We start from the raw sequence: 16,572 nt of genomic DNA on the forward strand, positions 1-16,572 counted from the left end.
AGGTTGTGATTTACCCTGCAATTGGACAACTGCCGATCCTTCAACATTTCTAATTCGAGGAGAAACTTATTTACAAGACCATCAAAATTAAGGTACTTCTCCAATTCCATTTGTACATTTGGAAAGAATAGAAATTTTATAAATCTACATTGGACATTACAAAGTGAAATATGGAAGGTTGATAGCATGTGGCATACATGGTAATTCTAATTTTTGGCTTATGTCTTGTGCTAAATTATATGACTTACAACTCATTTAGAAAGTGCTACCATTTCATATGGGCATATTCATCTGTAAACTGACCTTATTTGTAATGCATTTTTATTCGATTTTATCGTTTGTATTTCCTTGTCAAAAAAGTTTGGCAAAATGTTGTTGGAAGGAAATGGGAATGAACATTGGCGGCTCAAGTATTTCTTGTCAGGGTGGTCATTACGAAAACTTTTCAAAAACTACTGTAACTCAACTCAAACTGATTAGTCATTTTTTCTCTAATTTGAACTCAAAATTTATTTTTAAATTATTTGAAGATGCAAAAAATTTATAGACAAAAGAGGGCATGCTCTTTTTTTCCTGAATATATATATATATATATATATATATATATATATATATATATATATATAGAGAGAGAGAGAGAGAGAGAGAGAGAGAGAGAGAGAGAGAGAGAGAGAGAGAGAGAGAGAGAGAGAGAGAGTTTTGTGATTTCTCTTGATAGATTTCTGTATAGATGTTTGATTTTGGTCGATTGGAGTGATGTGGTGTTTGGTTTTGAGGTGTTCATGGTTGTGTTCATATCGAAATCCTAATAATTTGGGAAACCAGTTAGAGAGTTGGAATAGTTGCTATACTGATTATATAAATAACTCTTAGTCACTATGCCAATCTAATTATTTTGTATAACCACATAGGAAAGAAATACGAAACATGACTCCGGAAAATTTTCTCAGTCATCTAACTATGTAGGCCAAATCATGGTTAGAACCATCGAATTAATTGGACTATTGTCATTTTTATACTGTATGTCATGCATGATAATCTAATTGGTTACAGAGTCTGCTGTAAATCTAATTGGTTGGATTTCTTTTGAAAGACTCTGTGTGTGGTAAAAGTCTCTTAGTGTACGTCAATCATCCATGGAATTGTTTGTTGATTTCGTTAGTCAAAAACTGCACTCTAATAGAACATAAGTTGTTGTCATACTTTTAACATGTTAGGGAAAGATTAGGAGACAGTTTAAGCTGGAGTTTTGAAGAGTTCTTTGAGTCCGTAGTCAGTTATAGTTGAAAGATGTTGGGTGGATGCTTGCCATTGTAATGATGTTTTACGTTATACGACCAGATGTAATATCATAAGCCTAGCTGCCTTTCAGATGTATTATGGTTTACAAACAAGGACAGGTGAACGGAAATATTGCCTGTTAAGCTGGTAAGCAAAGCAAGAACACGAGCTATACACTGAGGTCTTCGGTTGGACTTAGTTCAAACTAGATGAATGACTTAAAAGTTGCAGGCAGCAAGAAAGAAACTAATGTCAAGAATGCAAGCAAATCTAGAGAGAAAACCAAAAGAAAATTGATATATGTTACTAAGTTGTTCCTTGAAATCCTACTGGCTTTGTTTGGAGATTGGAAGGATTTTATGAGGGAAATCCCTTGTATTAATTTCATTATATCTTCTTCTTCACTGTTTCCTTTACCCTCAAAAATATTTTCATGTCTATGTAGAATTGAAATCTTCTGTTGGCCAAAAAAAAAAGGAAAAAAAGGAAATTTTCTTTGAGTATTATCTTCAGTCGCTGTCAATGTTGAATGCAGAATTTATAGAGTGTAGCTTAAAGAAGAGTTTTAGTTACAGAAGTTTTTGGCATTTGGGTTATTGTTGTGTCTGATTTAGTCAAGGCCAGTGTTCTTTGTTCTATCAAGTTCCCCTTGTGACTAACGTCAATTATTCTTATTTCTAGGTTTGAGAGAGAAAGGACATGCCCTTTGTGCAGGACCTTGGTTAGACCTTCGGATCTTCGTTCATTCAGGGATGGATCAACAAGTTTGTTATTCCAATTGTTCTGAAATTCCGTGCTGTTGCAAAGCATTTATCTTCTTCCCCATCAAACTGTTATTTCCCCAAAATTTTCATCTCTTTGCATAGTCTTAGTTTTGACTTACTCCCTCCGTCCCAATTTACTTGTCACTTTTGGGGATTCGCGTTTTATAAGGGAACATAATTATTACATGTTTGATCACTTGAATTTCCTGTTTTACCCTTCATTCTTTTATTGAGTACACCTAATTTGATGGTGCACAAAACTTCTCTCTTTTTGAAAATTAGGCGCCAAAATAAAAAACTGAAACAGAGTAGGAGTAAAATTTGTGGAGTACTCTGCAAAAGAAGCTGCCAGAAGACACGTGAAAAGGAAAAACGCGCTAGTTTTGGAATTCAAATCCAGTGCATATTCTAGTCCGGACTAGTAGTACTCATTTTGCCAAATTTCCCTCTCTTTTTTTACTGTATCATTTTGGTAGTAATGATTGAAGAATAGAAGGGTAAAATTGGAAATTTGTTAATCATTACCCATCTAGTTTTGAAGTGGGACAATTATTTTGGGACGGCAAAAAGTGCTAATTGAGACAAGTAAATTGGGACGGAGGGAGTATTACATTGTCTCGTTCTTGAGTTGCCCTTAAAAATTGTTGGTTCGAAGGTATCACCAGAATTAGCAGATGGATTGACAATATGTTCTTTTGTTGTATTATTGGAAATTAATGTACATTTGGCCTCGGGGTGAGTTGATTTTCATGAAAGTGATCATCACTATTGCTTTACCTTAGTGCTATGATTGAATATATCAGGCTATGTAGCACAAACACTCCAAAAGGACGCTATGTCCACGTACTGGAGTCGGGGACACACGAGGACATGTATTGGACACACCACATGACGTGTCCAATAATTTTTATTATTTTTTGATAGGAGACACGCTAGGGACCATCGAATACGCTAGCAGATTCTTCAGTGGAGTCGGGTGAAAATCATTTGTTCATGCACACAAGTTATCAACCTACCACACATTAGTACTCAATCTTAATGTACATGTAAATTTACATACCATGGTGTTTGATGTGAACAACTGTGAACGCATCTACTCTTGGTATTGATATCATTATGCAAGGACTGTGAACTTCTACCTAATAAATACATGTATAAAAACTGATCAACCTTCATTTCGCAGCAACCATCACCATATTTCGATCCTCAAAATATCGCTTCGAACTTTTTTACTGAGCACGCGATTCGTGCGGAGCACGTAGCACGATACTAGTCAACTAATAAGAAGGAGAGTAATATGTTCAAAGCAAGGGAGACGGTTTGGGCAATATACTACTCCTTGTCTTGATAAACGGGCCTCAATTTTGGAAGATTCAAAAAGCGTTTCACTGATGCCTGGGCTTCATGTTTGTTTTTTTTTATCCGCTTTGGGCTTCATGTTCAACACAAAAGTTTCTCAAACGCCAGTTTGAGTTTTTCGGATGGGCATCCTTGGCCTTGGATCACTTCAATGATCGCTACTATTCCTATTTTGAAACTTATTGAGAACATCTATCTTTATCTACACTATGAGAGTATGTTCTCTCCGCCCGAGGTGGAAACCATGATGTTTCCACCACCGTCTGTGGACCCCATAAGATTTTTTTTGTTCTAATCTGAACAGTTCATCTTGTAGGGTACATAGAGTAGTATATCTATGAAAAAAATCAGCTTGATTGGATATAGATAGATATATCAAAACTAAAATTTTGGTTTACAGAATGGACGATCATAGATTTTGAAGTTAAATTATCCATGACTGTCCATTTCCTAAATCGAAAGTAGATTTTTAATATACCTATTGACATCAGATAAATATCATTTTTTGCGTGGATATACTATTCTGCGGATCCTACAAAATAGACGATTCAGATTATAACAAAAGATACCTTGTGAGACCCGTAACGGGCCGTGGTGGAAAACCCTAGTTTTCCTCCGCAGGTGGAAAGAATTTTAATTCCTATACTATATAGTATTGCTGGATGACATTTCGTGAGAAGCAACAAGTGTCCCTTAATTTTGTACGCTTTTTCATTTTATAAGCACTCGAAAATTCCTAAAGGTATCGTCTTCTTTTTTAATTTCAATATAGGACATGTTAAAATGAGAGGAGGCAGAGGACGGGGATAGATATTGACGAAGAGAGAGAGAGAAGGGGAGAGACAGATTGAAAATACGAACATGTGCATGTGCATGTGCATTGGCAGTTATTAAATCGGGGCAATAGTGTAAAATTGCACTCACAGGACCTACATTGAGTTGCAGTTATATATATAAGATAAAGATTCCCCAAGCCATGAACTAAAAAAAATGGAACCGGCTGACCCGGGCTGGGCATTATCCATTATTTTTTAGGTGTTGCCATGTGACTTTCAAATGTGATGATAGGTGGATGGGTGGCATAGTTGAATTTCATTAGTTTATCTGTTTTTTTCAGAATGATGATGTGTTCGACCAATCAATGAAGTTAGGTGGATCTGCGATCATGCTTTCATGTTACTCCCTTGGGATTTTTATTTTTAATCAAATCTCACTGTTTGATTAGCTAGGTTTGTATAGATATTTAGTCACAGTGTGTGTGTGTGTGTATATATATATATATTTCACCCATTAGAATTTTCATTTTCGTTTTCGTTTTCGTTTCTGGGTTCTGGTGTTGTAGATTTTTGTAAAAATTTTAAACCTTCTTGGTATTAAGGCTGGAAGTGTAAAACTAAATATAGACTATTGGAGTTTACAATGAAATATAAGAGCCGAACAATAAAGGTTTTTTTTTTTTTTTTTTTAAAATTCAAGACTGCATAAGAAAGATAATCCGTATAAAAAACAAAGCTAATTGCTTACCAGAAAAAATAAACAAAGAAAAAAGAGAGGGTTTTTTTTTAAAAATGGAATTTTTCATTCGTCAAAGGTTTCAACGATACTTCCACAAGGATTCTATCCGAATTATAGAGATAAGAAACAAAGATCCAACATCGTACGAAGGATAACACAACTAGGATAATCGAAGGGCAGCAAATTGTGACTTCTTCCTTACTTTTTTTGTAATATAGGAGTAGTTCCGATCGATGAAAAGGAAAAGGGAAAAAGAAAAAAAAGAGGAAAAAAAACTGCAGGAGTTCTTTTTAGAAGCTCTTAAAAAAGAAGAAGAAAAGCAATGTGCCTTTTCGATATAATTATCTAGGCACCTTTTCCATGTTTCTGGAAGAGTACAAGACTATAAGCAGCCCAAAGGATCAATTTTGGGTTCAACTAATTAACTTTGCCTTTTCCTCCTATTTTAAGATAATAATTCATTCTTTTTATGAGCAAGCTATTTTCATGCTTCACTTTTGTTTAGGGTGTCTCCAATGATGTATCCAAAAATAGATAATAAAATCCGACACCCCCCCCCCCCCCCCCCCCCCCCCCCCCGCTCTCTCTTCAAGTTTGGACAGCGAGAAATAACATTTTCACCTCATAGAAAGATTTATTGTTATAATTGGTGTCTTAATTTGTTTCTTTTTTACCAAATAAGTCTTCAAAGCCAAAGAAGTAGTAGAAAATTTAACGTTTGAAGAATTTCTTAAAATACAATCAGAAGTGACGCTTCAACTTACCGTGTCACCGAGGTTAAATTGAGAGAAAAGTCTACAATACACATCCATTAAAAAGGTATACCATAAGCACATATTTTATGGTTCATTCATAACATTTTAGCGTGCTTCATAACTTTTGTTCTAGAATTTATAACTTAATTCGTAACATTTTCATTATGATTCATAACATTTTGGTGTATCTCATAACCTTTATACAAATCGTAACTTTTTAGCAATATGATTCGTAATATTTTCTCTATAATTCATAACATTTTGAAAGTGCATATGATACACACAAAAATAAAAGGTGTGTATTGTAGTCTTTCCCTTTCACTACTTCCTTACAAAATGCTCTTATTTGATCGGGTCATTTAAAAATACCATTACAAGTACAATTTCGGAGGTTCCAAAAAAGAGTTTAATTCCACAATACTCTTAAACTCACGGGAAGGCCTATGATAAATTCTATGTCAAATCAAGTTTGAATTTAGATCATCTTTGGTTTTTCCTGAATGTTGGTTAAAATTCATCCATATATTTTTACTTTTTAATTCCTCTCTACGAACAAGTAAATAATTCAAAAAAATCAACGTAAAACTAAAAAGCTTTGCAAAAACAAAACACCGTAAAATGAAACAAATTAGGTCAACTCTATTCGGATTATTTTTTCCAGAAAATTGTTTAATTTTAAATAGTTAAAAAAAGGCTGGCCAATCAGGCATCTTCGCTGGCAGCCGGCGGAAACAACGGTTACAACCTCCCCAATCCGAGTAATTATCCAGTGCCCCAGGAGCACCACGTAGCAGTGCACCAAACTCTTTTTTACCACACATATTTGTGAACGCTCCACGTGCGGTGTAAACCACACACATTTGTGTGTGGATAAAGAGTTTATAATATCACGTGACCGTGCTCCAGGAGCATTAGATAATTTCCCCCCAATCCCCCACCTCTCAGATCTATACCTATTTCCCACCCTCCGTCCTATTTAAACACAGGCCAAGAGCGTCTCTCGAGCCCCATCGGAATTTGAATCCCGGCGGCGTCTTCATAAACGCCACCACAATCTCTCTCTCTCTCTCTCTCTCTACATTTCAATCCATCCTCGCTTAACCGAAAATGAGGGAGTGCATTTCGATCCACATCGGTCAGGCCGGTATCCAGGTCGGCAACGCCTGCTGGGAGCTTTACTGCCTCGAGCATGGCATTCAGGTATATACATATTCTTCTCTCTGTTTCTCCCATGAATCTTTATATATCACTATGTGATTGAGTTTCATACGTACGTATGGTTTGCCTTCTTGTCAGTTCTAAGACGGTTTGATGAATCGCGTAGTGTATTTTTCATTCTAGATTATAGGAGTCAAATCCTCAATGATTACATTTTGATCCTGATATATATACGCATGTATAGATCTAGATGTCGTTGGGATCCAATTTACATTCTGGATCTGCGAGAAGTTTTCGAAACGATTTCATTTTGGGCGTTCTTGTTTGGATTTGAGTGAACAGGCTATTGTTTCCTCGATCTGATATATCTGATATAGGATCTGGTCCAACTGAAATGCATAGATCTTGCTGTGATTTATATCTTCGAATCCACGTGTCACTTTTTTAGATGTAATGATTTTGCTTTGGATCCCGGTGATCCGTGCGTTATTGCATGATTTCTCCTCATTTCGTTATATTTAGGTCTCAGGATGATTGCTAGTGGTTAATTAATTGCGATGTGCATTGCATCATCTATAACTCTCCGGATTGATGTTTAGGGATAGGAAATCATCATGTCCATGCATTCTGCTACATTCCCCCACAGTCGTGCCATATTTGGATGTTGTACCATGAGAATATAAATCGTTAGTATTCTTTTGTATTCCGATTGCCTTCATTTGTCTACCTTATGTCCAACGTGTATAGATCTAGGCCTTTGCTGATTTATTACATTCATGGTTGTTATTGAGGGCAATCGGCAACTGCATTTTCTACATATTACTCATTGCCTGCATATGTGATTCAACCGATGATCAGATTTCTCATGTTAATCTCTACTTGTTAGGGTTTGCAAAGTATATTCTAAATTCAAGTACCACGTAATGTCTAATTCTGGCATAAGTCGGTTGTAAGAACTAAGAAATGTTGTCAATGAATAAATGTTGCTTAAGTCCGTACCCTGTATGCTCATTATTGGCTGAGTATATGTTTGGAACTGAAACTGTATACCTGTAACGTTTTTGGGGTGGACTAGAGTGGCAAGGAAGTTATTTGTTTCTGCAATTTGTGAATACTGCTGGACGGATACTCTACTTGTTTTACATCACAAAACAACTTCTTTTCTGGATTGTCTCTAGTCTGGTCCTAATTTTTTATTTTCTTTTTCTCCATGGTAGCCTGATGGCCAGATGCCAAGTGACAAGACCGTTGGGGGAGGTGATGATGCTTTCAACACCTTTTTCAGCGAAACTGGTGCTGGGAAGCATGTTCCCCGTGCGATCTTCTTAGATCTTGAGCCCACAGTCATTGATGAGGTGAGGACTGGAACATACCGCCAACTCTTCCACCCAGAGCAGCTCATCAGTGGCAAGGAAGACGCAGCTAACAACTTTGCACGTGGACATTATACCAGTATATTGTTTTGCTCCTTTTAAATTCTGTTTTGGTTCTTCTAATTCACATTTCAGCAGTAATATTCTGATTGCATTTGTATTTTCACACTGAGCAGTTGGGAAAGAGATAGTTGATCTTTGCCTCGATCGCATCAGAAAGCTTGCAGACAATTGCACTGGTCTCCAAGGTTTCCTGGTCTTTAACGCCGTTGGTGGAGGCACTGGTTCTGGTCTTGGTTCGCTTCTGCTGGAACGGCTCTCAGTTGACTATGGAAAGAAATCCAAGCTTGGATTCACTGTCTATCCCTCACCACAGGTGTCAACGTCTGTTGTTGAGCCATACAACAGTGTCCTCTCTACCCACTCGCTTCTGGAGCACACTGATGTTTCTGTGTTGCTTGATAACGAGGCTATCTATGACATTTGCAGGCGCTCCCTTGACATTGAGCGTCCCACCTACACCAATCTCAACCGTTTGGTTTCTCAGGTACTGCCAATGGTTCTTGTTGGGTTCTTCTTGCTAGGGGGTTAAACGAGTTTGGATTGTCTGAACCTATCTTTTCCATTATTTTCTTATAGTCTTTACTGACATTTTTTAAGCTTTTGTCAATTATTATTATTTTTTTCAAATGAGAGGTCGGAATAGTAAAACATATGGAGGTGAATTCATCCTTTCAAACTTGTCTTTCTCATATTCGTCTTCTTTTAATGCATGATGCAGGTGATTTCATCCTTGACTGCCTCTTTGAGGTTTGATGGTGCTTTGAACGTCGATGTGACCGAGTTCCAAACCAACCTGGTGCCATACCCCAGAATTCACTTCATGCTTTCCTCTTATGCCCCGGTCATCTCAGCCGAGAAAGCCTATCACGAGCAGCTTTCAGTTGCAGAAATCACCAACAGTGCATTCGAGCCTTCCTCCATGATGGCCAAGTGCGACCCCCGCCACGGCAAGTACATGGCTTGCTGTTTGATGTACAGAGGAGATGTGGTCCCCAAGGATGTGAACGCCGCCGTTGCCACCATCAAGACCAAGCGCACCATCCAGTTCGTTGACTGGTGCCCCACTGGATTCAAGTGTGGAATCAACTACCAGCCTCCGACTGTGGTTCCGGGTGGCGATCTGGCCAAGGTGCAGAGGGCCGTTTGCATGATTTCTAACTCGACAAGTGTGGCTGAGGTGTTTTCAAGAATTGATCACAAGTTTGATCTGATGTATGCCAAGAGGGCTTTTGTGCACTGGTATGTGGGTGAGGGAATGGAGGAGGGTGAGTTTTCTGAAGCGCGTGAGGATCTTGCGGCTCTTGAGAAGGATTATGAGGAGGTGGGTGCTGAGTCTGCCGAGGGCGATGATGGAGACGAGGGAGATGAGTACTGAGGTGACTTGGTTTGGTCGTTTGTGCTCTTTGGCATTCGCATCTTATGTTTTTCCATGTGGTTGTGTCCTTGTTACTGTTTGTGTTCGCGTTGTTTGTGATTTCATTCGTGTTGGAAGCAGCTTTTAAGGTGGCTTTTGGGTATGTTTTCATGTTCTTGTGACAGACCTTTTTTATCATATGAATGTGGCTTCGGTTTGAAAACTTTATGTGCCGGGTTGTTTGTGCTCTTTGGTGTTCGCGTGTTATGAATGTGGCTTCTTTATTGGTTGATCTTCTGTTTTATTTCCTGCGTGTGTGGTTTAGTTGGTGGTTGCAAATTTTCTCCTCGGGAAAAATTAGCTATCAAGTTAATCTTTTTCCATATGGCAGAGACTTTTGCTGTATTGCTGTCTAGTATTTTAGCAGATGTATTGCTTCTTTTTTTTCCTGGTCATGGGGTATTTGTTTACCCTTGTAGATTTTGATCTGACTATGTATTACTCCGCAAGTGTTTGGAAGGTTATGACATCTTTGGAGTTATTTTCTTACTTATTTCATTTTATGTATTGTCCATTCTAGGTTTTAATCATCATGTTTTTTCTCTTGTTTAGTCGGAAATTATTCAGCATTTGTGATGTTCTCTTGCCTTATTTCATCCTTGCATAACATCTGTGCTTGATTCCATTGTAATTTCCCTGACTGGAAGTCTGGAAAAGCAGAATCAGACAGCAAAAGTTAGTTTACTGCTAATTTGTGCACGAACCCCTATTGTATGCGCATGAATCCCTATCATATGCATATATTCCTTTAAGTTACATGTAACATTTTATTTCACGAAATGTTAAAGAGTATTCAAAGAATGTGAAATAAAGCCATCCTAGCATCATTACACATGAAAAATCAATCAATTGGGCAACTAGATGCATTCTAACTGGTACCAGGAGACGTTATTCATTGGGACTCTACATTGTTACTATATTGCTTCTACGCCTTGTTATACATTTGCATATGGATCAAATACAAATGGATGCCTCTTTGGAGAAACGGGGAAAATGGCACATGACTAAAATTTATAAGCCAGGTAATCAAAATGTTGAACACAGTCAACGTGGAAAAAGTCAACAAGACAAGTATTTTACCACGTGTCTCCTTAGATTAAGAGTCAAGAATACATTTGAAATAAAGAGACAAGGGCCGAAGATATAAATTTTACTATTGATTAAAGGCAATGTTACATAAGTTTTTGCTGGGCTAAGCAAATAGCCGAGTACAAAGATAACATTACGAAGAAAGAAAAGTAATCGATTCAAGAAAGAAGATATTGGTGTGAAGGGCTCCCCTCCATCTCTGCCTGATCCCCGATTAAGAGTTAGAAATACTCGTCTATTCAGGTTCCATAGATTCCACAGAAGGGCCCCCTAAAATCCCCCTGAGCGCTCAGGCCTCTATTTGAGCCGATGATCACACCCAAAACAGTGAAGCTCTAGCCACTCAGAAGGCTCTACACCGCGAGAGGAATTACCAAGGGCTCTAATGGAAGAACTCAAGTTAGGAGCTGTGAATAAGTTTTACGGAATTTAATCTTGGGCGTTCAAAAGTGTTTTGGACGATTTGGATTAAAAATAAACTATTACCAGTCAGAGATATTTATTACCGATCAATGTTTAAAAACATATCATAACTATTTATTATCGAGACGGACGGTTGATATTGCATAATAACTTATTTCTTGCAAGTCTTAAAAAAAAAATTGAAATTCCTCACACTCTCTGTGGGCTCTGGAGTCTGGACACCTGAGCACTTTCCGAGGTCCTTATTTTTCCTTTTGGCGCCTTTTTACATGTCTACACACACTCTCTTTCTCTCTCTAGGGCAATGTACTACTACCTGTTTTGCTCTTCCGAAAAAATATCTTGCTCCTTTGGGATAGAGAAGCAAATGAAGACATAATCAAATCATTATTAAGCCATGGAAAAGAAGAAGAAGAAGGATTGCAAGCTTCCTTACATTACCTCTTGAGAGGCTAATGAGTCAAACCAGCCCTTGGTAACGATCCCTGCTATTTCCCCCCCTTAAAAGTAGGTTTGTTTGAATTTTTCCTATTCCTAGTTATTGGGTTTTGCCAAACCCTATTAAAGTTTCCTTTTATTTTCCACTTGGGATTGAATTTGTCTTTAGTTTTCCTATTTACTTGGGGTTTTGATCAGTATGTCATCTTATTGGGTGCCCTATTCAATCGTTCTTTTTCGGTTCTGTATGTCCAGTTACTAATGCTTAAATCATACCATAAGCTGGAGTAGAATGCAAAAATCTTGTAGAACAACTCAGGAAGTTTGCATTGAACAGATTCTATTGATCTTATTCTAGATTTTTTTTTTCCCAAGTTGCACAAAATATATGAAATTTGTTCAAGTGGGTTGCATTTCATTGAAATGATGCAGCTCTTTCAAATTTTCAGTCTTTGTCAATTATTTTTTGTGCATTGTGGCTACTATTTATTTTCAGATGATGATATTTTTTAATAACATTTCCACTGGTAACCAATAATTTGCAATTGCAGCAAGTGCCCATGGGAGTGGTTAAGAAGCTAAAATACTGTTTAGTCCTCAATAATATTGTGACTGTACAATTCTTTGAGGCATGGTTAAGTAGTAAACCAATACTCTATAGTTTTGGTTGTGATGCTTGTACTGAATTACCTTCCGTGGCACAGTTGTCTTTCCTTGTATGTAACTTGAACGGAACACTGAATTAGTTATTACTGCTTATATTTGCTTGACGATTTTAACCATGACCAGAGGAAGGAAGATCAAAACCAATGTAGTGTCGGACTTGCTGCTGAAAAGTATCGCACAATTAGTATCCCGTCGCATGACAATGTGCCGTCTTTGAATCTCCAGTTCCAACCGGTTTTTCATTGGCCGTATACAACCCTGTATGCAATGGAATTACAATCTCCATTAGTCCAACCACCCTCACCTGCTGCCCATCAGGTCCAACACGGCCAACCACTCTTGCATCTAGCCCAACAAACAATGCCTGTTTGGCCTGATAACACATTAAGTGGTGTCAATGCACATGTTTCTTATCAGCCATTTGCCATGACTGGAGGAGGTGTTCCAGCAAGTAATCATGCCCCGATTCCAAGCTATTGTTACCATTTTGGTTACCCATTTCCAGGCTTCCCAGGTAATTGGATGGGTTTTTACGAAATTCTTGATTGAAAAATCTCATTTCTTAGTGTAGTAAAATGCATGAGCAGCTGCAGCAGATGTCGTATCTTGATCCTATGAAGTTGTAGTTGACTTTGTGTATCTCTGATCTTCCATGGCAGTACAAATTAAAAAATGATCACAATGTTCCTAGAATTTCATGTTTAGGTTGACATCTTCATAAACCTTGGAAATTCATAACTATTAGGTATGTTATTTAAACTCTTGGAATTTTATACTATAAAGTATTAAGTATCAGTGTCACACACTCAACACTTGAGTAACGGTACGTGATACGTGTCTGACATTCTAGTGGACATTCACCCAGGAAACATATTCAATAATCCAAGTATGCCATACTACTGTGGATAAAACTATTATAATTATGCATGCAATGTTCTTTGACACCTTGTAAAAATCATTCTCCTTATAGATTGGAGCTTATGCGACTAAGATGAATCCCAAACTAAACACATACCTGCTACGATTTTACTAAATAAGTGAATATTTTGCTAGGTCTCTGAGTGTGTCCTTCGAATGCGAATGAGATGAACTGGAAAGTAAACACATACCTGCACCTTGGAGCATGTGACCTGGGAGTTTATAGGTGTACTTGATAGTTGCTTAATTTACCTCAAATCCGGAATAACATTGTGGTTTTATTTTCTTGTTAATAGGTCCTTGGGATCCCACATCTTGGTGGGGTCAACCGGGACCATCACTGCCTCCTTGCACCAACTCTTCCCAGGGACCAGGAGCATTTGCCTATGTATCTTCAGTGCCACCACCAATGCCTAGTAGCCTAGCCACCTCCAGTGAAAATTTTCAGAGAGGAATCATTAAGCTGCGAACAAAACTTTCCCTGAAGCACCAACAACTGTGGGGAGCTCAAGTATGGATATCCTTATTCTCTTCTCACTTGTAACTTTTGTTTCAGCTATTTTCATATATGTACTGTTAATTATACAACAGAGGAAATAACAATAGGATTTTGCACTGTTGACATGCAGTCAGCAGAGAATGTTCAGCTATGGGCTGTGGTTGGTCAGCTGCAAACTGAATTGGCTGATTGCAAGAGCCGACTAATGAAGCTTGAGTCAGAGGTTCTCTCTCTGAAACCTAAAGTAGAAGAGCCCACTTGTCATGGTACTGGAACTTCGTTAGCTGGGAAATCATCAAAGAGAGGGAGACCAGAGAAACAAACATCTTCTGTTGATGCATCACCAAGTCCACTTGATTCTCACCTTCATGCTCGTGGTGGAAAGCCTAAACTAAGTAATGTCCAATCTGAGACTGAAAATCAACATTTCAGAAAGAACCATATAATCAAAGTTGAAGGGAAGGAAAATTCATGTCATTCTACTGGAGACATGGAAAATTTGTTTTATAATCATATTAGTGGCATTGAGTTTTCTGAAAGCAATCCTTTGTTTCATAGTCAAATTGAGAATGATGTTCGAGGGGCCGGCCTTTCTTCCACTGAATCAAAAGCTTGTGATGGCAAGAATGGTGCTTCTATCAATCTACTGGGTGGCACCAATGACAAAAAGTTTGAGTGTAATTCGAACACACAATCTGAAGTTTGTGGAAGAGAGCTGATTAACGTCAAGTCTGAACCATATGACGATGATTGTAATGGTGTAGGAGGGAATTCTGTCGTCAAATGGAGTTTTGGAAATGACGATTCCGCTGCTATAGGAGTTCGAAATGCCGCAGTAGAGTCTGGCAAAGATGAAGACGATGATGAAGAGATGGATGATGGTGAGAGCTCTAGTGCTGAAGATATTGCATGAAAAGTTTGGTTACCAATTTTAGCCTAAGGGGTTTGCATCAGTTAAGTAGCCTGTGACAGGATTTCCTCTGTTTCTTTGCATCTGTTTTTTGTCACATATGTTTTGCCATTTCAATTCCCGGATGAAGAGATGGACGATTACAATGATATGTATTCCTTGCTCAGTTGGGTTCTCATCGGGTATAGATAGAAGAGTTAACCCAAAATTTTGATAGGAGCAGGATTTCTTATCCTCTTCTCATTTTGATCCTGTCAACAAAATACAACAGATGATATGCCCCTATCAACAACAAACATCCATTTCAAGGTACTGAGTATCTGTTTTGTTTCCATTTTTCTCATGTAGTGTATCTACAATTTCCCTTTTGAGCAGCATAACCTTCTTGCGAGTCTAACCACTCTTAAGTTGCAGGGCAATTCAAAGCTGTGAAAGCAAGATATATATGAAGAGATTAAGCTAATGTATTGGAAAAACTTGCAAGGGTAAGTTTGCGAAAAAATGTATGACACTGTTCAAAACAAGCCAAAACAGAAAAGACCAAAGGTGTCCAAATGTTTGGACACACCTCTGTATTACCAAAATTTTGGATAATTTGTACACTATAGGCATACAAAATTGTACAAAATATTTTCGCGTACAATTTACGTTTCACTACACAAAGTTTTGCGACGTCTACTCTGTTCTATATCATTCATCCAACACAGTGGAAAGGAGTGTTCATTTTTTTTGATTTAGTCGTTCTTCGAGTGTTTGGAGCAAACTAACTAGTACTGTACTTTTTTTTGTTTATTTTCCCCAGCATATGAAAAAATAGTTGACGGGGATATGCTTATAAGCTGGTTGAGGTTTTTTTTGAGTATCTAAGAAACACAATTACGCATACAATCACATGAATTGGGTGCCGATGAGAATGCCTTGATTCTGAATTTAGCTCAAAATTGTGAATAACAAATAGAATGATTTGATCAAGTACTTATCAAGGTAACTAAAATTGCGACTAATTGATCAAACACATACCGTGGTTTAATTGAGTTGCTTTTTTGAAATGCAAGCATCAAGGTCCACAATTAAACATATATGATCATCAATTTACATTCATTATGAACCATAGACAATATGGGTCCATATTTTGGGTAAAAAAAGGGGCATTTGTCTTCTTTCTTAAAGAGAAAAAAAAAAAAAAACTTACAAATACCTTCTCTCGACAAAATATTGAGCATGTAATTCTCAAATTCAAAATATCCATGGATACCCTTATTATCAAATTAAAGATTGCATCTCCAAATTCAGTCAATAAATACACAATAAAAAAGCATTTAACCTACTCATTAAATTTTTCGAACAAAATTCAAACAACAAAAGTGATAAAAGTTGCAATTTTTAATCTACTCTTATTTTGTGTAATTATTTTTAATCTATTCATATTTTGTATAAAAAAAATTTATACTATATATTGCGATGCCTCGCCACAGAAGATAGGCCGAAATCACATTCACTTGCCAAATAACAAAAGATAAATTTGATTGGCCCTTATAGATAACTCATAAAATCACATTCACTTGCCAAATATCTTGGGTCTACCTTCAGATTAACGACTCCAGTATAAATAACCAGTAAAAAAAAAAAAAAAACCCAAAACAGGACGTTGCGGAAAAACCTCTTTCGCACGGTAGATTCGGGTGAAGGGTTTTGATTGGCAAAGGAAGAGAGAGAGAGAGAGAGAGAGAGAGTCGTAAATCGTTTAGAAGTCGGGGGGAGAGAGAGGTGACGTAAATTATGGCGACGGCGATTGCAAGATCTGTACTCAGGACGACCCTACGCGGTGGTGGTCCACGGGCTCCTGCTTCGAAGAGAACCTTTTCTTCCTCTGCCCACCACGACGACGCCTGTATCCTCTCTCTCTCTCTCTCTCCTTCTCTCTCTCTCTCTCTCTCTCTCTAGGCC

The 16,572-nt window shown here is 37.7% G+C and overlaps 3 protein-coding genes across 4 annotated transcripts in view; all 3 read left to right on the forward strand.

The window, feature by feature from the left end:
* The window catches only part of LOC131335649 (cytochrome c oxidase subunit 6a, mitochondrial), a 45,926-nt gene that overhangs the window by 21,283 nt on the left and 8,071 nt on the right, over positions 1-16,572 (forward strand). For both annotated transcript variants that reach the window (XM_058371106.1, XM_058371105.1), the window contains exon 2: positions 16,333-16,516. In XM_058371106.1, the coding sequence (XP_058227089.1) occupies positions 16,405-16,516 (112 nt within the window). In that variant the 5' untranslated portion in view covers positions 16,333-16,404. The remainder of the gene's footprint in view (positions 1-16,332; positions 16,517-16,572) is intronic.
* LOC131335647 (tubulin alpha chain-like) lies at positions 6,593-9,845 on the forward strand. Its single transcript, XM_058371102.1, has 4 exons — positions 6,593-6,874; positions 8,050-8,284; positions 8,382-8,752; positions 8,987-9,845. Exons 1-4 carry the CDS (start codon positions 6,782-6,784, stop codon positions 9,641-9,643), a joined length of 1,356 nt encoding a protein of 451 aa, XP_058227085.1. The 5' UTR covers positions 6,593-6,781; the 3' UTR covers positions 9,644-9,845.
* On the forward strand, positions 11,468-14,804 carry LOC131335648 (uncharacterized). The gene is made up of 4 exons (XM_058371104.1): positions 11,468-11,669; positions 12,422-12,812; positions 13,513-13,727; positions 13,846-14,804. The coding sequence occupies exons 2-4, from the start codon at positions 12,566-12,568 to the stop codon at positions 14,626-14,628; spliced, it is 1,245 nt and encodes a 414-aa protein (XP_058227087.1). The 5' UTR covers positions 11,468-11,669; positions 12,422-12,565; the 3' UTR covers positions 14,629-14,804.

This window comes from Rhododendron vialii, chromosome 8a (assembly GCF_030253575.1).
Source record: "Rhododendron vialii isolate Sample 1 chromosome 8a, ASM3025357v1".
Classification (NCBI taxonomy): domain Eukaryota; kingdom Viridiplantae; phylum Streptophyta; class Magnoliopsida; order Ericales; family Ericaceae; genus Rhododendron; species Rhododendron vialii.

What these genes read in the sequence shown, in the direction of transcription:
- LOC131335647 (XM_058371102.1), top strand. Translation starts at nt 6,782, where the DNA reads ATGAGGGAGTGCATTTCGATCCACATCGGTCAGGCCGGTATCCAGGTC. An exon ending in GCCTCGAGCATGGCATTCAG is followed by an intron (nt 6,875 to 8,049) that starts GTATATACATAT and finishes TCTCCATGGTAG; the next exon opens with CCTGATGGCCAGATGCCAAG. An exon ending in TGCACGTGGACATTATACCA is followed by an intron (nt 8,285 to 8,381) that starts GTATATTGTTTT and finishes CACACTGAGCAG; the next exon opens with TTGGGAAAGAGATAGTTGAT.
- LOC131335648 (XM_058371104.1), top strand. Translation starts at nt 12,566, where the DNA reads ATGGAATTACAATCTCCATTAGTCCAACCACCCTCACCTGCTGCCCAT. An exon ending in CCCATTTCCAGGCTTCCCAG is followed by an intron (nt 12,813 to 13,512) that starts GTAATTGGATGG and finishes TCTTGTTAATAG; the next exon opens with GTCCTTGGGATCCCACATCT. An exon ending in AACAACTGTGGGGAGCTCAA is followed by an intron (nt 13,728 to 13,845) that starts GTATGGATATCC and finishes GTTGACATGCAG; the next exon opens with TCAGCAGAGAATGTTCAGCT.